This window comes from Pelodiscus sinensis, chromosome 3 (genome assembly GCF_052426305.1).
Source record: "Pelodiscus sinensis isolate ZL-2025 chromosome 3, ASM5242630v1, whole genome shotgun sequence".
In the NCBI taxonomy this organism is placed as follows: Eukaryota; Metazoa; Chordata; order Testudines; family Trionychidae; genus Pelodiscus; species Pelodiscus sinensis.
In genome coordinates this window covers 125,443,507-125,467,357 of record NC_143054.1, presented here as the reverse complement: position 1 = coordinate 125,467,357, position 23,851 = coordinate 125,443,507, and the positions used below count along the sequence as shown (strand labels likewise).

The window sequence follows — 23,851 nt, the reverse complement described above, 5'->3', positions numbered from 1 at the left end:
CCACTCTCTACCCATCCAGCTATGAAGGCACCTCTGCCACCAGCAGCTGCGCACAAGTAAGGATAACGGTACTGCAAGCCTTCCTACAATAATCTTGTGATCTTCCCTCCCTCCCACAACTTCTTTTTCAGTCAAGACCCCTACAATTAAAACACAATAAAATTTCAGATTAAACTTGTAAGCAGGTAGCCAGACAAGAGCCAGGGTGAGTATAGTAATAAATGATCATCTGTAGCAAGTTTAACTGCATTTGTAATGCTTCTGTGTTTCACTTTCTATTCCCCTAAAATTTCTTCCTCTTTCCCATTCTATTATCTTCATTTAATTAAACTGTAGTTGCTCCATCAACAGCAGCTGCATATGGAGTCAAACTGCTTCTCCAACATTAAGCCACAAAGATACTAATATTAAGTTGCGTGATTAATGTATAAATTTTATTAAGAGTTCATTTAAAGATGCATTTTCTCCACAGCAATTTAACAACATTAAGTTATTTAGTACAATTGTTACTGTATCAGTAAAAATTCTCTCCTTGATTCCGGTTATTCTGGAATGCCTGCCATAAACTGAACAGTAGTGCTTCAATAATTCAGGAAGTCTGATGCAACAAATCCTTCCTTTATTTTTATCGCAATATATGGTGAAAATATCAAAGCTATACACAGAATTTTATGTTTTATAATATCTGCAACCCAAGGTCTAATATTAAAGTGTTTGGTCTGAAACTGTAAACTCCCACCATCAGGGGAAAATGTTTCCAAGTGTGAAATACTAGTTTACCACAGCCGATGTCATCTCCTCCACCAAAAAAGAAGGCCCATGGATACCAGATAAACATTGTGGAACATCAGAGGATGGAAAAAAAAAAAAGTTGATTAATCTCCCTTCCACTCTCTGCCACACACCCGTGAAGAGGGGACACGCGTGGTGACGTGTCCCAGCATCTTGATCTCTGAGGCAAGGGAATAAAAATCCCCGGAAAGGAAGAAATTGCATCTCTATGCTGCTCGGATTTGGAAAGACAGGATTTCTAAGCATGAGCAAGGGATCACTAGTGCTTGGCATAGGTTAATCCTAGAGGATTTATAGAATTTGTATATTACAGCAGCTTCTATTGCCTTTTGGAGCCTAAGACTATAATTAATTTCTGTGTGTATGTTTACTCGCTTTACTCTTGTAAAGAACTCTCACTTTTTTCTTAGTTAATATATCTTTAGTTAATTTATTGTAGGATGGGCTACAAGCATTGTCTTTGGTTATGTACTGTGGAATCTAAAGTGCAATTGATCTGAGGTAAGTGACTGGTCCTTTGGGAGTGAGATTTATTGATTTGCTTGATTATTATTGTGATTTTTCATGTAAAAGATAATCTATCACAATGGCTATATTACTTAGGTGGCACGAAAGATCAGAGTACCCAAGGAGATGAACTACTGTTGTAGTGTAGAGCTCACACTAGATACTTGGTTGGTGAAATGTAAATATAGAACTTTTGAGGTGTGTGCCCTGCAGCTTTACCCATTAGGCTGGTACTTTTTTCGAGCCGCTCCAGATACTTTGACAGTAGCCAAGAAAGATTTCCACTGAGTCTAGCTTCTTTTAAAGCTGGTGTTCATTTTGAGTAATATCATTCTCTTGTTAAATGCTTGGTAACCAGCCAGAGACAACACTAATGCAAAAATGGTAATGAAACAAGAACCCACCATTAAATGGAAGTTCTGGCTTCCTCTCGATAAGTTCCCACAGACGTCCTCCAGCTCCTAATCCCTTCATAAGCTCAGAATAGAAAGAGCTCAAACCTAAAACCAAACAATGATATGCATCACTCAGGAACATGAAAGACAATCTATTAGAGAACATAACCCAGTTTTTAGAACTCACAAGCAAAATTCTGAGTATCATGGGAAACATAAAGACACACTTAGTAAAGGTGCCCAGTGAAAGATAAAGTATGTAATTATATATCTCACTGCCTTTCCAGAAACACTGAGTCAGTATTGGTTTTCAAACTAACAAGGCACAATCATGTATCGGAAGCAACAGACTCACTTTAAAAACAACTCTTCTAAGCAGTTGACAAACTATTTGAAATACCTTATCTTCCTTCGGGCCTGTGTGCAATACTGATGATTGTTCCCTAAAGAAGAGCAGTTAGTCTGTGGGTCAAGAGATTACAGATTCTGATCTTCACAGATAGGGGAAGAGGAGCAAAGGAGGAAAGAAAAGAGATGGCCTTTTCTGCCTTTGCACTACTAGAAGGTAATCCCCCACAACATTCTTCTGCTGACACTTAAAAATCCAATGCAGCTTTAGACAATTATCCATTTGGAATTACATCTTATTCCTACATGCCTTTCTTTGTAAAATCATTTCTCTGAACAGAGACCAAAACATGTTATTCCAGAGAAAAACCTTAATATTTGTTTAAATTATAAGCACATCACAGGCTACAAAAATAACTTCTTAAAGGAAAATTAGTAGTATAAACAGACACTGAAGAAATGCACTTTGAAAAATTTAACCATTGTACTCTCTTGGAAGTTAGCTTGAAACTATTTGGTCTTAATGAATTAAAAGCCATTAACATGGATTGAACCTTACTGGAAAATATTTCTGAATCATCACAGAAAAAAATTCTGTATTAGTAAGCTCTATTGGTCAACTGGAAACATTTAAAGAATTACAAAACACTTGAGAGTTTCTTCTGTTTATAAAACCAATATGTTTTTCCTTCGTTCAAAAAAAGTCTCTAACCTATGTTTTAGGTTGAGTAATTCACATTCCATACCTCCAATGCTAATTCCAACCCAGAATGCATACATCAAGAAGGAAGAGAGTTCACCAATAGTCATTTGGGTACTACCCATCAATAATCCTCCTTTGTACAGAACAGAAAGGACAATCATGTTCCCAGAAAGCCCAGTCTGGGAAAGAGAGAAAAAAAAAATAATGAAGAAAAACCTGGATCTTCCTGTATAAATTGAGATTACATCTTATAAAATACTGTAAGTAAAGGCTTAAAACCTATTCCCATAATAAGTGGACCTTCATATAATCTTAAAATTTTACAGGACTGCATTTTGCTTAAGTTTAGTTTCCTAACTTTTCTTTGTTTCTTAGAATGAGAAATCCATAATCAGTGTGGTGATCCAATAGCAATGCAAAATGCTACTGTACAGGGGTTTGGAATGCAGGTGCTTGAAGATCAGCAAAGGACAGTTTTGAATCATTACCAATTCATCTCTTCCCCCACTCAGGAACAGCTGTGATGGACTCTAGAAGAAATTATGCAGTGCCTTCAACAATTATTAGATATAAGATGGCCTAACCCAAGTGAAACCCCAAAATAAGACTCACTCCCCTCTCTCCCTCCTCCAGTTAAAATATAAAAACAAAAAAATGAGCCACCTTTTCCAGCTAAAACAAAGGGCCCATGACAGTAGAAATGTATTCAGGAGGAATCTGATAAAACACAAGCACTTCTCTCGCTGCTGGGGGACACAATGACCAGTGTGGGCCTAAGAGTTGTACATGGCTAAGACAACCCTAGGCTGAGCTACTTCAGGGCATCACCTGCACCATTCTCTCTGGCAGGATACCTAAGGAGTCTCCAAACATAATTTAGAAATATGGTCCCCTAAGCAAAAACCTGAGGGAGGGTGGCAGCATATACATCACCAGTCCTACCCAAACTTGAATATGTTGTGAGACAGAGGTCTCTGCTGGTGCAGGGAGGTGTAAACTACAGGTGTGAATTAAGCCTCATGACTTTGCAAGTGCAGTAGAATTTGGTAGTCAGCTCCCTGCTTCACCGAGTGATACAAAGAGGAAAAGCACTAAAAGAATTAATTGTTCTTACACTTTTATGGGAATCCATTTGACAGTAAATTGATTTGTATGTGTACATCCAAGAGTTTGAAAGCACCCTTGTGTATTGAAAGGATCATAGGCTGCCAGGGCTCGATCATATTCTGTGCATTCTTCACTTATACCATAAAATACTTACCGCACCAAAAAAGCCTGCTCGAGCTAATGCCTCTCTTTTAGCTAACTGCAGCACATAGTCAACTTTGCTTATATACTTGTCCATTTCGGTCATCTCCTGCCCAAAAGCTCGAACAGTTCTTATGTTTCCAATACGTTCTTCAGCTAACTATATTAAAGTAAAAAAACAAAACACACACCGATTCACTTGGTAGGTTCATGTTCTGGAATACCTGAAAGTAAAAATTAATACAACTATCCTAATCTGACTACCACTGACAATTTTGCCCTTCCTTCACTTCTGTTTTTTAATTCCATTAAGCTGGAAACAGGTACAGTAAAACGCCAATAGTCCAGCATCCAATTGTATGGCACTCCTGATAGTCCGGCATCAAAATGGCAAAATCCTAGTGAGTGAGCTTTGGCAAAAAACGAGACAAGACAACAGCGGCAGCAGCTGAACCGGGCGAAAAGGGTAAAAAAGGGTTAAAAAAACTAAAACATCACAGTCTACTGTATACAGTATGTACAATAAAAAGGGTTAAGAACACTTTATATACAGTATATAATGTATACAATATATATATAACCAGCTTATAATACCTCCTGATAGTCCGGCATATCCAATAATCCGGCACCACCTAGGTCCCAAAGGTTCCGGATTATTGGAAGTCTACTGTAGTATGAAAATTAAAATTTCAAAACTGGTTTAGCTTGAGTATTAGTATGAGAGGATTGTGCCAAGTGATTAGAAAAAAAGAGTTTAAAGTTTATTTATCATTATCTGTAATTGTGACAAAAGTGAGGGTGTTAGATGGAAATCAAAACGAGCAGTCACAAGGGTAAAATGTCTACCAGCAGCATGGAGAGTACTTAAAAAACATCGTATCATAGAGGCTCAGACTACATGTATACTCCATATAAAAAAAGACAGCAGGAAGATCAAAAGAATGCCACCATGGCTAAACCACAGCACAAAGGAGGCTTCTGGGGTAAAGAGATATCCTTTAAAATGTGGGAGTGAAATCCTAAGTAGTAAAAATATAAGGCAGACCAAAAAAGAATTTGAGAAGAAACTTGCTTAGGGTAAAAAAATATATATTACTATTTGTTTTTGCAAGCATATCAGAAGCAGAAAGCCTGCTAAAAAAGCAGTGGAGTCACTCTATGACAAACATGGTAAAAGAGCTCTCAAAGACGACAACCGTGACAAAAAAGCCAAATAAATTATTTGCATTAATCTTTTCTGCAGAGGATGGGGGCCAAATCCCACATTAGCACTATAATTCTTTTTGGGTGACAAAATACTGTCCCAAATCAATGTGTCCACTGTAATGTCAATTTTTTAAAAAGGCTTCAGCGTCGATCCTGGCAATTACAAGCCAGCGAGCCTTCCTTCAGTACCAGGTAAATTGGTAGGAACTGTACTAATAAACAGAATTCTCAGAGACAGACAGAAAAACAGAGTTTGTTGGGAAAGAATCAACGTGGTTCTTCTACAGGGAAGTCATCATGCCTCACCAATCTATTAAGAATTCTTTGAGGCTGTCAACAAGTATGTGCATAAGGGTGATCCAGTAGATAACATGTACTATACCTAGATTTTCAGAAAGTCATTGATAAGTTCCCTGTCCACAGACTCAGAAGGAAACTAAGTACCTATAGGATAACTGAGAAGGTCCTCTCATGGGTCAGTAACTGATTTAAGGATAAAAAACAAAGGGTAGGAATAAATGGTCAGTGCTCACAATAGGGAGAAGTGAACAATGAAGTCCCTCAAAAACCTGTGCTGTTCAATATATGCATTAATGATACAAAGAAGGGGTGAATAATTAAGTGACAAAGTTTGCAGACAATATAGGAATCGCAAGATAATTAAGTCCAAAGTAAACTGCAAAAAGTTATGAAGGATCCTCACAAAACTGGGGAAATAAGGATCAACATGACAGATGAAATTCAACGTAGATAAGCGCAAAGCAACGTGGACTGGAAAAAATAATGCCACCTATACACACAAAATGATGGGGTCTAAATTAACTGAATAGGGAAAGGCCATTTACTTTTACACATAACTTAATTGGGTCAGCCCTGCTTTTTGTACAGTATTAACAGGCAGCAGATTTAGTACAAACGACAGGAAGTACCTTTTCCATACAATGCACAACCAAACTGTGGAACTCCTTGTCATGGGATGTTGTGATGGCCAAAAGTATAACTGGGTTCAAAAAAGAATTGGATAAGTTCATGGAAAATAGGTCTGTCCGTGGCTATTAGCCAAGAAGGGCAGGAATGCACCCCCATGCTCGTGGTAACCCTATACCTCTGACTAACAGAAGCAAAAGACAGAAATGGATCATTCCATAATCACCATCTTCTAGATGCTCCTTTGCAACTATGATACGGTCCACTGCTGGGCACAGGAAACCGGGCAAGATGAACCATGGTCTGACCCAGTATGGCATCTCTTTATTCTTATGACTTGAATTAAAAACAAAACAAATACTCCAATATATACTGTACTAAATAGAAAAGGCTGAATTCATTGCTTGCATAACTCCATTCACTTCAATGCAGTTGCAGTAGGTATGAATTTAGCCCATGTATTAATTCCAATTGAGTAAATTTCACTTCCAAATGAACAAATAAGTTAGTTTTAGAAGTATCCAAATGCAATCAGACTGCTTACTATGCTTACTAATGGGCACCAACATGATCTTATGTCAGAACAATGCTCCAGCACAAGAGACAAGACAGGATTTTGGAGAAATATCTAAAAAGAACAAAAACAGTGGAAAATGGTATAGTTTTAGATCCTCTTCAACCTCTGCACAGCATAGGAGGCAAAGTACTCATTACTAGGAAATCTCCAATCTGTTTACAAAGAGATCAGCTTCTTTTGGATGGGAGAGATGAACAAAAGGCTAATCTTTCTTCTTCACAAGTCAATTTGCCAAGGAGTCTGTAACTATGATAGTCCAGGGCTTATAAAGATGAAGACTGTGGATATATCAGCTAGAACTTTTCCTCAGTACTGTTTGTTCGAAGGAGATTGCTACCATCTTCTCAGTATTTTAAGTTTAGGATATATAAATATATCCCTTAACCAGGTTCCTCCAACTTGTATCTTAACACCTCATCAATTGTCTACGAGAAAAGAGGATCTCTGCATCATGCCCTGGAAGTTAACACATCTTGGCTCAGGTCGATCCACATTGGAGCATGGGGTCAGTTACAACATCAAAGACCACTCACAAAGAATGACTAGCTGCCTGCTACCTCTTATATTAAAAAGCCCTGCTGGAGCAACTCCAGTAATCTTAAATGCAATACTCTGGTCCAAGAAGAGAAATAGTCGCTCTAGGTCAACATTTCTCTCCCTCATACTAGAAAGCACCCAATTTCCTCAGCAGAATTCCTACATCTTGTATGATCTTAAATACTCCATTGTAGATAAAGCTCTTTAAAAGTGAATGTTAGTACTGAGATATAGGTTGGCTCAGGAAATGAGAGGTATTTTTACCCACAGTACCTCTCAACCCTACAATTAATTATTTAGATTAATGCTATCTAACATGATCTCCCAAGATTCTTAGCAAGATTACCTGTGTTGCTTCTGCCAGGGAATCCTGGGTCATTCTAGTAAGTTTCCGCAGATATCTTCCATAAATCACAGCTATGATAGCCAGAGGAGGCACAACACTCAGAACAAAGGTAGCAAGTTTTGGAGAGACAAAAAACTGGAAGAAGTAAGTATCCATGAGGTTAATATTTTGGTATACAAATAAACAAACTAGTAGAGCCTTATTGCAGTCTAGTTGCTTCTAACAGACTTTTGTAAAATTAATGTGGTCACAATTACTTTTGTCTTATTTCTTACATACAAAATGCCTATTCCTCTATTGCAGTGGGGGAATGTTATCTACTTAGAACAAAGGGCTGCAAATCAAGGGGTCTGGATTCAATTTCTGACTCTGCTACTCCTTTGATATATGGGCTTGGCCAATTCACTTAGCTAAAATTGTCATTTTACGAAGAGATTCTCTCTCAAGTGTGTTAAAAGGCGTAACTTTTTAATATTTATAAAAGGTTTCAGATCTTTTAATAGAAGGTGCTACAAAAACACGAAGTATCACCATCAGCAATGAAATACTGAAGAGTAAGTTTGGTGTAAAGTAGGGATGTTAAATATGGGTTAATTGAATAGTCAATTAACCTCATGAATTCTTATCGATTACTTAACTATTTTATAGTCCCTGGGAGGTGGGTGCAATCCAGCCCCACTCCTGAGGAGCCCCCTTCTACTCCACGCTGCTGCCTCTGTATCAGAGGCAGCAACACAGGGTGCCAGGCGGGAGCTGGTCTGCAAGTGGAGCCAATTTAAAAACCAGCTCCCCTCGCAGACCAGTTGCCTATCGCCCTGCACTGCTGCCTCTGATACAGAGGCAGCAGCACAGGGTGGCAGCAACCCCTCCCGGGTTGAGAGGGGAGGAAAAGGGCTGAGCTCCCAGACCCGGCACGAGCCAGAACGGAGCCAGGCTGCCTGCCTGCCTAGTTCCTAATACGCTTTAAATGCAGCCGCAGCACGGGTAGGTCCTAGATGTAGCGAGAGCCAGGCCTGAGCTGGGTTGCTGGCCAGCCTGCTAAAAAATTTACTGTTGGGCTGGAGGGGGCAATCTATAACATTAACCTATAAGCTTTTGCTTAAGAGTTAATCAACTACTTAATTACATCCGTAGGGTAAAGGCATGTAGAGAACAGATATACTGCATGGTATTTTAGTGAAGTGGATGAATGAAAGACCACCAATATTCCTTACCATCTGGCCAGCTAGCAGTACCAACAAAGGTAGTTTCTATTTACTTTTCTTATGTGTCAGAAGAATGGATTTAGTTAATTGTCCTATAATATCATCTCCCACAATTAACAAGCAGCATCCAAATAGCTATGCAAAAGTAGCTTACTATTGAAAGAAGGCTTTTTTTAACGTACTTCTTTTATTGCTGCATGTTATTTCACTTGGTTGTTTTCCTTCTGATGCTCTGAGAAGAAATTTCCAGATACATTTAAAAAATGATCCTACAGATGTATTATTAATATGATAGGCTATAAGGCATTTTTACAACAGCCTTTCAATCCATGTAATTTTTTTTCTTGTTAACCTAATAGGACCATGCCATGACAGCAATTTTTAAGCAAAACTCCTAACTGAAATCAATAAAAAAAAATATTCTTAGGCAATCTATCTTGTGGGACAAGGCCCTTTACATTTATTTTAGCAGAAGACTGAAAGCCATATATTTTATCAGAGATAAAATGACTTAACTAATGCTTTAAATATTTATAGAGTCAGAAACTCAACTTTGCTGGCACTACCAAATTAGAAAGCCCTTCTTTTTTCCTGTCTGTCTTTCCTGAACAGACACCAGAAAACCATGCTTTTCATTTAAAAGGATTACCACCAAGTTTCCAATTCTCTGAGATAGGGTAGCATAACAAAACTCAGGCCAGATAAACAACAGGGGGCAAAAGGGACATGTCAGTTTTTTATTAGCTAAAACTGACCATCATCAAAAAGTATTTTACTTGCTGTGTATCCCTGAAACTCTTTACTGATCTTTTACCTACACAAGCCATTGCCCGTCTCTTACCCATTGCAAAATTCTTATCAGTATTTTGATATTTAAGTCTAATCCTGCTCACTGATTTTTTGGCACAATCTGCATGGCTTCACCAAGTTTTCAATCAGGCTAAGTGCCCACTCCTGCTCCTATTACTGTCAATAACAAAGGTTCCATTATAGGGATGTAAAATCCTGTTTAATCAGTTAACCAGTTAAATGTTATGTTTAATTGGATAATCTCTTAAATAGGGGTGGGCCAGCCAGCCAGGTTGGAGCACCTCTCCAACCAAAGCATGGTGGGCCCAGCCAGGCTGGAGCAGCCCTCTGTTCGCATCATGCAGGGAGCTGTTCTAGCCCATCCAGGCCAGTGGTTAAACAGTAACCATCACCCGATAATGCCATTCAACAGCTAAATTCTTGGTGATATATAAATGGAGGGACCTAAGAAATGCAGTAAACAGTTCACTTTTGATCTTTCAGACAAGAAAAAAAAAAACACACAGAGTTCCTCCTCCATCTCTCTTATCATGGGTTTCCACTTTGTAGCAGACTCAGAACTGGCTGCCAGCAAAGTTTATTACAATATAGTACACAAAAAAAATGGGATTGTAGATTTTAAGAAAACAGGAGAATAGATCTGCCTCTACAAAGTACACAGTTTGTACAGCAAACTACAGAACCTTCACACACACAGCAGTTACTGGATAGTAAGCTACACAACCTTGAACCTGCTGCAAACAGCACAAGAGAGGGGCAGAAGATGACAGACATACATACCATCATTCCAACCCCAACTGATGCCTGAGCTCCTGCACGTAGTCCATCAGAAAGGTTTTCAGTCACGGAACGTCCCAACAGTGTTGTGTCTGAAGACAAGCGGTTAATCAATTCTCCTGTGCTGGTTTTGTCAAAAAATGCAATTTCTTGCTTCAGAATAGAAGAGAACATAGTTGCTCTAAGTCGCTTCACAATTCTTTGTCCTAATAAGGAACAAAAAGGTTCACTATTTCCAGCAAGTCATGATATACCAAAAATTTTCATGCAGGATACACACAACACACTCACAAGTTCCTGACTTCATACAAGATTAATACAGTAAACTTCCAATAATCCGGCACCTTTAGGACCCAGGGGGTGCCAGATTATCAAATATGACAGACTATCGGAAGGGGGGGGCTATGAGAGGTCTGCGGTGGAGTGGGGGGATGCGCCCCTTGGCACTGTGGGACCAACCCGGCAGCATCCCAGTAGCTCTGCCCCAGACTTCCCCGAGTCAGCCACTGGTCAGTTTCAGCAGTGGCTGAATCAGGGAAGCCGGGGGCAGAGCAGCTCCAATTGTCCGGCTGCCCGGAGCACTTCCGGGATCCAGATGGTGCCGGACCATCAGGAGTGCCGGACCACTGGATGCTGAACCACTGGAGTTTTACTGTACAAGGTTCTGCAACGTTGAAGTCATGGTACAATTTTATAAAATATTGAGATCTATACAAAATGAGTTTTAAGATCTCTCAACATTAAATAAAAATGAATTAACTATCTTAGGATGCCTACTCTTGAATTGCTTTGTTCCTTCGACATGATAAAATACACTAACAGTTCTGTCAGAAAAATCTCAACTAGCTTCACGGTCTTCTCTCAGATCATTAGACAATACTCTGTTTCTATGGCAAAGAGGAGACAACCTCCTGACCCCATTTTATTTTTACCTGCGGTCTGCATGAGGTAGACACGAATAGCATTGGCAGCAGCACCACACACAAAAATTCCACTTAGCAAGGCACAGAGGCTGGTCAGGCTGTCAGTGACATCTCCAGTGGGATCTGTATAAATTACATCGATAACTTTCCCCAGGAAGAAAGGGGCAGACATGGTGATGACACTGGAAACTGTCAGAAAGCCAACAGCAGCTGAAAACAAACCAAAAAAAGTCACTCAGTTTGTGTAAAATTTAATAGTACATATAAACTGTCCTTTACTTTCTATTCATTCTTGAGATCTCTCTATTACTAGGTCTCTATTTTGGTTCTTACATCTTGAATGGAATACTGCAAATTCAATTTTACACTGATTATTGAATGCACCAGTCTCAACAAAATTGTATATAGGAAGGTGTGTTGTGCTAATACAGAAGACTTGGATATATTTTCAAACAGGCAGCATAACATAAGACTCTCTCTTGCAAACAAAGCTGGTGTGTCTTAGCTGTTCAGTCAAACACAATCCATCACCCAAAATGTAATGGAACAAAAAAGTATACCCATTTGTGAAAGAACATTCAGGCTACATCTACCCTGCAGGCTTCTTGCGCAAAAAGCTTTTTGCGGGAGACATCTTCTGCAAAGATTTCTTGCACAAGAGTGCGTCCACACCACAAAAGTGCATGGCAAAAGCCATGCACTTTGTGCAAGAGAGCGTCCAAACTGCATGGACGCTCTCTCACAAGAAAGCTCTGATTGCTATTCACAGAATAGCCACCAGAACACCTGTGCTTTGGTGTAAAAAAAACCCTGTTGCCCATCCACACACACCTTTTTGCGCAAGAGCTCTTGTGCAAAAACGAGTTAATCCTCGTGGAAAGAGAAATACCTACACCACAAAATGCCTCTGTTCTGTCGATTCACTGTAAATTTACTTGTGCAAAAACGTGCCTGAGGTGTGGACGCTGCGCAGGTTTTGCACAAAAACCCTGTAGTGTAGACATAGCCTCAGTGAGCAGAAAAATGATCTTGTCAGAGCAACATCTGCAACCACCTATTACTACATCAGCTGTCTTTTAGAATATTTTGGTGGGTTATGTATTGCCTTGTTTCTCGTGAGCACCTGAGAAAATATGTCTAGGCTCAAACTTTCCCCTCCACTTGGATTGCCCTTTATTTTGCCAGGGAAACTGGCAGGATACAGGGCTGAACAAAAACTACAACTGCTCCTTTTTTGATCTTGAAAGTTCTGTACTGCTCACTATGGAAGAACAGCTAGAATGTTTATGAGGAGAACATTTCTCACTTTGAGAGTGAGGTATTCACTGCCTCAGGGACTCTCTATACTACCGAAGCTCTGGACAAGTTTCAGTCATTAATGTCATCCCTATTTTAACAAACCCAATAACTGCTGGCATCTTTTTCAGCATAAAGCAGATTAGACTTGCTACCATACAGGATAAATAACAGCAGTGAAAACAGTCAGCAGCCAACGGCCTATCTATACTAGAGCTTCCAGTATTATTTTTTCAGAAGTTTCTGTAGAGTAGACAAGAAACTGAAACGTAGGAATATTGTGAAAAATAATTGTACAACTGGCATCCTCATTAAAGAGATGATTTGTTCCCTGTGTGCATTGAGTCATCTCTGCTTTGATGGCAAAAATATATTTTTACTACCATTTGTTGCTGCCAGGCCCACAGAAACAATACAACTCAAAGTGTGAATTTAATTGCTGAATTTTTGAGTCACACATGAGGAGAAGTGTTAAATTGCAGGGCCATCTGTAAAATCACAAGCACAACCTTAGTGACAACAAGGCTGTGCTATTGTGAATGGCAAATGAAAGCAACGAGGATTTCACGAGTGCAACTGAAGCCAGAATTTGGCCTAAAAAAACTTTTATTATTGGAGATGAACAAGAGTTTTATTTTCAGAACCAAGCTGAGCCTGCAGGGCTGACAGCTAGCAAAAAACGTCTTTTCTGAAAACTACACATATTTAATGTGAAAACTGCTGAACTACAAACAAACCATTTGCCAGAGAAAAAACACATTTAAAGTACTCATTTGATCTTTATAAAATTAATTCAGTTGAGTAGCAAGCAATTAGCCATCCTCACACATTTGTCTAACACCAGTAGCCTTGAGCCTAAGAGTCGCGTTTCAGGCTAGAACCTGGAACAGTATTAGTGGCTGCTCTTTTTTGCATGGAAAAAGGGAAAAGATCTATTCTGTACTCACACTACTCTTAGACTTCCCCACAGCTGTCAGTACAGTCACAAATACTGTTATCCCATCTCAGAGAAGTGGTGAGTATCCAAAAACTATACTATGAAATACGGATGTCAACATGTAGTCAACTTATTGGTTAATCTTGTTGACTACATGCATCTCTCCTTCCCCCCTGTTACCTCTGTATCAGAGGCAGCAAGGGGGAGTGGGAAAAACAGGAGCTGGTGCTGGGAGGAACTGGCTTAAAAATTGGTTCCCCCCAACACCAGCTCCGTGGTGTCGCCTGTCCCCCCACACACTACTGCCTCTGATACAGAGGCAGCTACGGTTGCCAGATTGTTTCAACAAAAATACTGGACACACTTGACATTACATCACAATCTACATTACATCTTATTTAGAAAATACCGGACATTTATATTTTCTCAATTTGTTTCCCGAACAGAAAGCTCAAATACTGGACTGTCTGGTTGAAAACCGGACACCTGGCAACCCTAAAGGCAGCAGTGCAGAGGGAAGCAGGGGAGGCTGCTGTGAAACAGCCTTTGTCCGCAGCAGGCCCAGGCTTACCACAGACAGAGGCTGCTCTGTGGGAGGCTGAGCAGCCTCTGTCTGCGGGGAGCCCAGCCCCCGCCCCGAGATAGGGGCTGCTGCTACCTCACGCTGCTGGTTCTGTATCAGAGACAGCAGCACTGGGAGGCAGACAACTGGTCTGCGAGGGGAGCTGGTTTTTAAACTGGCTCCTCTCTTGAACCAGCTCCTGCATGACACCTTGCACTTCTGCCTCTGATACAGAGCCACCAGAGTGGGGTGGCAGGGGCTCCCTGGGAGAGGGGCTGGAGCACACTGGCTGCTGCCCCCGCCCCGGGGTCTATACAATAGTCGAGTAACCAGTAAGAATTCTCAACTATTTAATTACCCGATATCTAACATCCCTACTATGGGACTGATTGAGTTTTTCCTCAAAGGACAAATCCAGAAGAAAGCAATTCTGCCATTGGGTCTATTATCTGTGGCGTATTACAGGGATCCACACAACAGCATCTACCAGTAGAAGTTGTAACACTTCATGGGCTCAGATGCCAACAATATGCAGACGACTACTGTGTTGTTCACAGTCTATAATACCACACATTCACCTGTCCCCAAGTCTGACAAAGAGATCAGAACATGGTACCAACAAACAATATGAAAGTATAAGAGTAAGTTAGGCATTTACAGTATGCCATTTTAGTAGAAGGAGATGTTAATAATAGATATAGATTTTATTACAAATGTGGTTTTTTAAATGTCAATTTTGTTCTCTTAAGATATATAGGCTATTCTATCTCAGCCTTAAAAACGCAGAGTTTCCAAATAACAGTGTTGAACTGAAATAAGAAACCTTTAAGCGTACAATATCATACAAAGTACTATATTACTCCTATTTTTTTAGTTTTGCCATTAAACATTTCAAATGGGAGTAATGCAAGTATGAACTTGAATAAAACACACAATTAATATACATCTAATTATTATCACTATCTCCCCAACTTACTCAATTCTATTGGTGTGACAAAAGTATATTCCTGGAGAGAGCTGCATATATTAATTTTTAAACAATCAACAAGTAAGATTAATTACTTAGGTAACATGCTTTTTTATAACCACAATTTTTTAAAGGATCACTACCACCTTAAATCACACTGCTGATTGAATTACTTTTTAAAAACATCATACCTTTGTTATTAAATACCTACAAAACACCATAACAAAAAGCCATTTGGCTCATTTGATAGCCCCTTTCTATACAGGTGTACTATTGAATCTCTTGTAATTATAGAAACAGAAGATGTGATCCCCATCCAGAAATCAAACTACAGGCAGTCCCCGACTTACGCGGATCCGACTTATGTCGGATCCGCACTTACGAACGGGGCTTTCTCGCCCCGGAGGTCGAGGTGGCGGATTGCTGCCTGCGAGCTCCAGGGCGAGAAAGCCCCGTTCGTAAGCTGCTCCCGGTGCCCCTGGTCTGCTGGAGACTGTCTCCAGCAGACCACAGGCACCGGGAGCGAAACTGCAGCCACGGCGGGTTCCCGCGCTTCTGAGGCTTTGCTCTGGCAAAGCCTCAGAAGCACGGGAACCCGCCGCGGCTGCGGCTTCAGTCCCGGTGCCTGTGGTCTGCTGGGGACCATCCCCAGGAGACCACAGGCACCGGGACTGAAGCCGCAGCCGCGGTGGGGTCCCTCGCCTCTGAGACTTTGCCAGAGCAAAGCCTCAGAGGCACGGCACCCTGCTGCCGCTCTGCTCCCTGTGTCCCTGGTCTGCTGGAGGGGGGGGCGCAGCTAGTGTGCCCCCCCCCCCAGAAGACCAGGCTTTTGTTGTGGATCCTGGGGCAGAGCAGCTGGGGCGCTGCCGATTGGTCCTGCAGCGCCGCTCTGGGCACTACTGGACCAACCTGGCAGCACCCCAGCTGCTCTGCCCCAGGTCCTGATTCAGCCGCTGCTGGTCAGTTTCAGCAGTGGCTGAATCAGGACGCCTGGGGCAGAGCAGCTGGGGTGCTGCTGGGTTGGTCCAGTAGCGCCAAGGAGCGAGGAGCGGTGCTACTGGAGCAACCCAGCAGCACCCCAGCTGCTCTGCCCCAGGCATCCCCAAGTCAGCCGCTGCTGAAACTGACCAGCGCTGACTACAGGAAGCCCGAGGCAGAGTTGCTCTGCCCCAGGCTTCCTGGAATCAGCCACTGATCAGTTTCAGCAGCAGCTGACTTGGGGTTCTTAAGTTGAATCTGTATGTAAGTCAGAACTGGCGGTCAGTTTCAGCAGCGGCTGAAACTTACATACAGATTCAACTTAAGAACAAACCTGCAGTCCCTATCTTGTACGTAACCCGGGGACTGCCTGTACCGAACAAGTGCATCGGAGACCAATTTCTGAGTAAGATCAGAGATACATATTGTAGGTCTGAAAAATTAGCATGGATAAAGTTATGATAATACTACTCCTTAACTAAGATTTTTTTTAAATGTTTTATAGGCTTTGAAATTTCCTTTGCAAAGATATAAAAACAACCACTTCCTGCAATTCTATACAGCTTTTTAGAAGAATGAGAAAGTGTCATTTGCCACAAGTGAAAAGTAAATAAAATTATCAGCATGAACAGAAGGTGATGAGATCAATATTTGTTATGGCCACTTATGGGGAAGTGAGTATGGTGAACGAGCACGCAACTGCAAAACATTACTCACTTTCTGAAGAACCTGATGGGGAAACACTTGTCTTTTACTCTGAGCAAATAAGCATTGAGTATTTACAGAGAAGAGATACACTCTTTAATGGAGAGCAAGAACATATGCAAATGAGGTGTGGCGATGAATATCACCACACCTCATTTGCATACTTAATGAGCTGCCCTTTTGCGCAAAAAACCCCTCTTGCGCAAGAGCTGTTCTGCTGCTTATTTTCAGGCATAACAGCTCTTGCGCAAGAGGGAGTTTTTGCACAAAAAGGAACCGTGTAGACTGCTCCATCTTGCGCAAAAATGGCAGCTCACTAAATATGCAAATGAGGCATGGTAATATTCATCGCCACACTTCATTTGCATATGTTCTTGTGCAAATGGGGCAATGTAGACGTAGCTCTCTAGTTTTGCATCCAGGTTCAGGAATGGAAGTACGGGTGAACCTCTCTTGTCCAGAACTCTCTTATCCAGAAACAGCCGTCATCCAGAATGATTTTAGTTAGCCAGATGTCCACTTTTCATGGGTGTGGCCAAGTTTCCCACAGTCTCGTAAAGTTTGTTTACAGTCTCCAGTAGTAGCTCTCAGTGTCTTGTGCTGTTATTTAGCTCTAATGTACCCCTAAATGTCCTCTAAAATCACAGTAAGCAGTGGAAGTGTAGGTAATGCTGCTAGAAAACACTGACCTCCCGTGATCCAGAAAACTCTCTCATTTGGAACCGGTCTGGTCCCGAGGGTGCCGGACGAGAGAGGTTCAACCAGTACAAATAATCAGGGTGCAGGACTGGACAAAGCACAGAAGACACATGAGATGGGAAATGATCAGGAATATAAACAAAAGAAATTGAAGTAAAAGACATTTTTAGGACTTAGAACACAATGCAAGATAAAGCATATCAGTTTTATAATTAATACATCCTCTCTCTCCAGGAGATGAATTTGATCTCATATATTTTTTTCTATATTTAACTCTTGGGGTACTTATAGACTAGGTGTTTTTTTTTTTTTCGAAAGGAGATATGCAAATTTTGCACTATTTGTATATCTTCTTCTGATCGCCTTTTCGAAAGCAGGTTTTTCTAAAGTGAAAATAGCCTGTACATGTTTTTTTCAGAAAAAAAAAACTTTTTTGAAAAACCACGTAAACCTCCTTTTTTAGGAAGAGCTTTTTTTTTCGAAAAAGGGTTTTTTCCGAAAAAACTGCATCCAGATTGCTTTCACTTTCGAAAGACCCGCTTTCGAAAATCCAATGGAAAAACATATGCAAGTTTGGTGCTAATTTGCATCTCTCCTTTCAAAAAAAACCTTAGTCTAGACATACCCTTATAATCTTGATCTCATATTTTCTGTTTTTAAACTTATGTGATCTAGGTGCCATCCTAGATAGCTGAAGACACCTGATTGATCTCATACAATTAGGTAAACAAGGAATCCTGAAGCCATCTTCTTTATAGTAGTTACCCTTCTTAATACTTGGAGACACTACAGAATTAAGAACCCTGTAACTTCATTGTACAAAACAACAGAATAACTCTGGAGTAAATCTTCTACTTGGCATGTACTCATATTTTTAATTAACATTAATTAACATTTGAACGGATGTGCTGTGTCAGAGAGGTGTCACTATCCTTTATGTCTAATAAAGGGATTTACTTCAATAAAACAAAACTGTACATAATCTATATACTGTAGATATTTTGGAGAGTTTGTGCATCTGTCTATGTCCACAGGTTCACCCATCCATCCATCTATCCATTCATGAGTCCGTTTGTTCAAGAACTCTTCCTAAACAGTAAGTGGAAGAACCACCAAATTTGGTATGCAGCTTCCCCGTATCCTTAAAGCAATGGGATGTGCCTGAAATTCCATTGTTTTCCATAACATGAAAAAGGAAGGGGTCTGTTTGGAGGGACAGTTATGCTCCGCAACAATCACTGGGGGCGGCAAGCATGGGGGACAGCTGTTCTACAGAGTGATCACAGGGAGGTGGCTGCACAAGGAAGAGAGTGGTTAGCTGGGGCCAGGGCTTGCCATATTGCCCCAAACCTCTTCCCTCTAGCCCTCAGCCGCAGCGCCAAATGGAGGGGAGGAGCCCCGATGGACCCACTGCTGGAGCTGGGCAGAACATCCCACCCCTGAAGAAGGCACAGCTCACCCCATCCCCAGCATGGCCCCTGCCTGCACACCTCAGCCAGCCTGTGTAGCCCCTCTCCCGCCGCCAGGCCAGGCCAGGCCAGGCCAGGAAGCACTGCTTGGGCAAGATGCCTGTACAGCCCCTTTCCTTCACCCCCACCCCCCAGGCTAGCCTTTGTAGCCCTCCCCCCATCTCAGGCTGGCTCTGGGGAGAAGCCTGAAGGCAAGGTGCGTGATCACCCATTCCCCCACCCCACTGAAAGCCACAGGACAGGGTCACAGCTCCCCCAAATCCCTCCACTAAGCCCCCCTCCTCCCAACCTCCTGCCCAGAGTCCCTCCTCACCCCATGCTCTGACTCCTGTACCCCTCATTCCCTTGCCCTGAGCCACTCCTCACCCCCAACCCTGACTCCTGTACTCGCTAATCCTCAGCCTTCTGCCCCGAGTCCCCCACACCCAAAACTCTTTACCTGACTCCTGCACCCCCACACTGCCAGTCCCTTGCCCTCAAAGACTCAAGCAATGCCCAGTAAATCTTCTAGTATAGACATTAAAACATTTGTTTGCCATTTGTATCAGCTAAGAATTTAGAAGAAGGAATTAACCAGCATTTTATATCCAAAGTGTCTTTTACAGCAAATCTGTTACCAAACAGTAAACCTCTATCCTTGTACAAAAAACTCTGTCAAATAAAAGTAAAAGTAATACCAAGCAACAAAAAAAGTCTTTAAGGGTCAATTTCCCAACCCACAGTAGTAACAAGATTGTTGTAAACCCTAGTAAAAAAAAAGTAAGTTATGAGCAAAAAGAAAAACAGCACGGGAAATTTTCATTTTTCCCCTTACAGAAGCATCTACAATTGTATTTGCTACTTCTCCTATAATTAAATTACTGCAGACATTTTCATTGTTAATGATTTTCAGGTGTTTATAACTTGGCAGGTGCAAATCAGGGAACTTCTGTTTGCTAATAATGCTGCTCTAATTACCCACAATGAAGATCTACAAGAACTCATGGACAACTTGAAGTGCTGGTCTGGCCTTTGCTCTCATAATCAGCAGCCAGAAAACAGTTGTATTGGAAAGGGGAGTTCTTTCAATCAGGAGAGGGGAGTTCTTTTAATCACCCTAAATGTAAGCCAGCTAGAAGTAGGGATGTAAAAGCGTACCCGTTTAAATGGGAAACCGATAAGCATGAGCTTATCTGTTACCCAAATGGTTATACCTCAGGTCCCAGGGAGCCGGCTGCCACCCCACGCTGCTGCCGCTGTATCAGTATGCTATATGGAGAGCTATTACAGAAAACAAGACCGTCCCACAGTTCACTATAAAAACATATGCAAGCAGGGGCGGCCCGTGCATATAGGCCGACTCGGACATTGCCTAGGGCACTGCGTTAAACGGGGCGCCCAATGATGGCATCAAGCCACTGAGGGCTGTGGAGGTGAAGGTGCCGATCGCACATTCTGCCTGGGGCACCAGCTGCTGGCAGCCCGACTCGGGCTGCCTCTGTATGCAAGTGAAACATGAAATAATTTGGAGCCAACCCTGAACAACTGGAAATCTTGGAAAGTGATCACAGTAAGTGACACCATTGTCTCGATCAGGGCATCAAAATCCATGACAAAGTCTGGCTCCTACAGCTTAAAGAGAGCAGAGTCTAAGAAGCAAGCAGCTCCCAACCAAGACACATACAAGACACAATAACTGCCAAAGACCAAATCTCGGACTGTACTATTCAGTCACATGATCCATTGCAAACCATCTACATCACAGTTTGCAATTCCCATTATCTCCCGCAGACAAAAGGATGCCAATCATTTGTAACTTGGCAATATAAAAAAAATTGCTTCAGGCCAAAACCTGGTATTAAAGGTGGAAGAGGTTTTAAAAAACAAAAACAAACAACTCCCCACCCCTACATTTTAAGCAAATCCACTTCCCTATAGGCCACCAAACAGCAGAATTTTAAAAAGCAATGTTCTAGCTTTGCATTTACCATTCTAGTGATTTTAAATGAGCAGTTTAACTGAAATGTCAGTTTTTAATTGTAATTTAGATTAATCATTTTGGCATCTCAAAAAAAGAAAATAGGTTATAGAAACAGATTATCATATCCAATCTTCCTGTTATCACAGGCAACCCCATCACATAATATTGCTCATAAATCTGCCATCCCTCATCTTAACAGTGATTAGGTTGTTCATCCCCAGTACTTCTATTGCAAAGTTGTTCCCACAACCTTACTCTTCTGTCAGAAACCTTCCAATTTCCAGCGTAAGTGTTCCAGCCCTGTTCCACAAGGGGGTTTCCTCAGTGAATGGATATGACTTTTACTCCCTCTTCTGTATCATACTGAAACAGCCTTTTGTTTCTATCCACAGAAAAGGCAAACCCCAGCCTTGCTGGAATGTTAATTTTTTACCTTTAAGGTGTTTCCACTATTTGCCATTGCCTCTGATGAATTCCCATTCAAAATATAGCTATTGTGCAAAGCTAAACAATTGAGCTTTGCATTGCATCACCAGCCAGCCATGCAAGGCAGCATGGCAAACCTCTTCCGTTAAAGCAGTCATGAGGAATCTTTTTTTGGGTTGGGAGCCACTGATCCACATAAAAAAAAAATCAGTTGGGGGTCACCCAAAAGTGAAAAGCATTAAAAAAAAAATCTCAAGGACATGGTCCCTGACAGAATCACAAAGACACTCTCCCCTCACACCAGAGCCAAAGGGGGCCTAGGCTAGTAGATTTTGTTGGCCCCCAGGGGCTCTGAAGTGGACCAAAAATAAGGGGTTCAGTGTAGAAGGGGGATGCCAGAAAGCAGGTTTGGGGTGGGAGGTCTGGGCAATGACAGGAACACTTACCTGGTGTAGTTCCCCAGGGATGCACATGGCCCATGTCCCCCACTGCTTCCAAGCACCATCCCCTGCTGCTCCTATTGGCCATGATTACAGCCAATTGGAGCAGCGGTGGAAAAGCCTCCAAGGCAGCACTCTGATGGGGGAGGAGCCTGAGTGAAGAAGCAGCCCACAGAGATTAGCGCATGGATTAGATCAGCTCTGGCTTGCCTGACTCTGGACAGAGAGGCTTGGGGCTTGCCCCCATACAGTGAGGAGCTGGCACTCCATACCCATGGAGGGACCCTTAGAGGGGCTTGTGTGCCAGTGTGGGTTCCCCAATGCTGGGGGGGGGGGGGGGAGCAGCGAGCCTCAGGGGCCAGATCCAGGCAAGCCAGGAGCCGGATTCAGCCCCCAGGCCTTAGGTTCCCCACCCCTGCAGAAAAGGGCGACCCACGATATATTATCCCCTGGAGACTCATTTCTACTCCAAGTCTACATTAGTGTCACTACATTATTCCTTCACCTGCTCACAAAGATTGTGACTCTTGACAAGTGAGCAGCCTTGTGCTGATCCCTTCCCCGTCCCTCTCTGTGGGTAAGGGCCGGGTGCCAGGGGTATGTGGGGACTGTGGGGACAGCTGCATGCGAGGATCGGGGGCCCTGTGACAAGGGGGTGCAGGTGCCACGCGGGGAGGGGGGCACAGACTGTAGCGGGCAGGGCAGGTCACAATGGCTGAGGGGCAGGCAGCGCCGCGGGACCGGGCAGGGGCAGGTACCTGTCAGTCTCCAGCGCTCGGGCCGCGCCAGGGCCAGCAGCCTCTTCACCTCGGAGTCTGCCCCGCTCCCCCGGGGGCCGCCCCGCCGCTCGGGCTCCCCGCCCGCTGCCGCCGTCCCGGCCGCCCGGGAGGACGCGGAGCGGGGGGCGCCGCCGCGGAGGAAGCGCAGGGGGCCGATCTCGGCGGGGGCCCCGCACCTGCCGGCCGAGAGCAGCAGGAGCCGGGCGCCGCTCGCGGGCAGCCGGGCGGGCCGAGCCCAGGCCGCCGGCAGCCGCCGCAGCAGCAGGGGTAGGCGGGGCGCGTAGCCCGCCATGGGGCAGGGGAGGCCGGGCTGCTGCTATTCGGCCCTGCCGCGCGGCGCGGGAGAAGAGGCGCCTAGAGCCGCTGCCCCCCGCCGCCCATGGAGCCGCAGCGCAGGGTCCGGGGCCCGGCCCCGCCTGCCGCCCGCTGATAAGGGCCGGGCTGCGGCTTCCTGCTCATCGTTGCCCGCCCAGGCCAGGCGCGAGGGGCCCAGCCAGCGCCCCCTGCTGCCCCTGCCCGGCTCGCCCCCGCGGCCTCGGCTTGCCCGGCTGCTTCCTGGCCCTTGTGCTCCCCAGCCCCTCGTCGCGTTCTCGGGGCCTTAGCAGCGAGCCGCTCTCGGCTGAAACAGGAGAGGGGAGGGCACAAGGCAGCGGCAGGCACTAGGGCCGGGAGCGACTCATTTTGGCGTCGCAGCTGGAGCTAAAGGTTACCGCCCCTTGCTTCTTTTCCCCAGTCGCGGAGGAGGCAGCAGAGCCCATCCTGGCACGTGCAGCCTCCCCTCGCTGCCCCTGAGGATGCCAAGCAATGGTGAAATCACCCTCAGGTTTTGAAAACCTACTTTTAAAAATACAAGTAGCGCTGGGGCACTTTAGAAACTAACACATTTTATTTCACCCTCTTCCTGACACCGCACTCAGACCATGAAGCTAGTGAGCAATAACATAAAATAGTACTTAACATATGGTACTTGCCACCTTCAGACGGTAGACCTCAACTCAAACTCTCAAAAAGTAGCAATGGACTATTATCCCCATTTTCACAATGGAAAACAGAGGCACAGAAAGAGGAAACAACTTTCCCTAGGGTAGCATGGTAAATCAGCAGCAAAGGAAAGAATCACATATAGATGTTTTAATTCTCCCATCCAATAGCCCTGATTACTGTTACAAGTAAAGGCTCCAGGATCAAAGGCCATAAACTGTCATGAACCTTTAAGTAAAAATCCAGGCTAAAATCAGCCACGTGGTTCATTTAGGTTGTAAGAACAACTTGAAAAATATATCTGCTCCAAACAAAATCCTGTGATTGTAATTATTTTCACATAATCCAAAA

The 23,851-nt window shown here is 43.2% G+C and overlaps 1 protein-coding gene across 2 annotated transcripts in view; it reads right to left on the bottom strand.

Annotated features, from left to right (window-relative positions):
- Positions 1-23,197, bottom strand: part of ABCB10 (ATP binding cassette subfamily B member 10) — a 37,243-nt gene extending 14,046 nt beyond the window's left edge. The window contains exons 1-8 of one of the 2 annotated variants that reach the window (XM_075924727.2): positions 22,499-22,609; positions 17,436-17,533; positions 11,311-11,511; positions 10,382-10,584; positions 7,587-7,721; positions 4,007-4,153; positions 2,789-2,924; positions 1,704-1,799 (exon numbers count right to left, since the gene is read on the bottom strand). In XM_075924727.2, the coding sequence (XP_075780842.2) occupies positions 1,704-1,799; positions 2,789-2,924; positions 4,007-4,153; positions 7,587-7,721; positions 10,382-10,584; positions 11,311-11,473 (880 nt within the window). In that variant the 5' untranslated portion in view covers positions 11,474-11,511; positions 17,436-17,533; positions 22,499-22,609. Of the gene's footprint in view, positions 1-1,703; positions 1,800-2,788; positions 2,925-4,006; positions 4,154-7,586; positions 7,722-10,381; positions 10,585-11,310; positions 11,512-17,435; positions 17,534-22,498 lie in introns of both variants that reach the window. The other variant, XM_075924726.2, reaches the window with a different exon arrangement.
- Between the last annotated feature and the right edge of the window lie 654 nt (positions 23,198-23,851).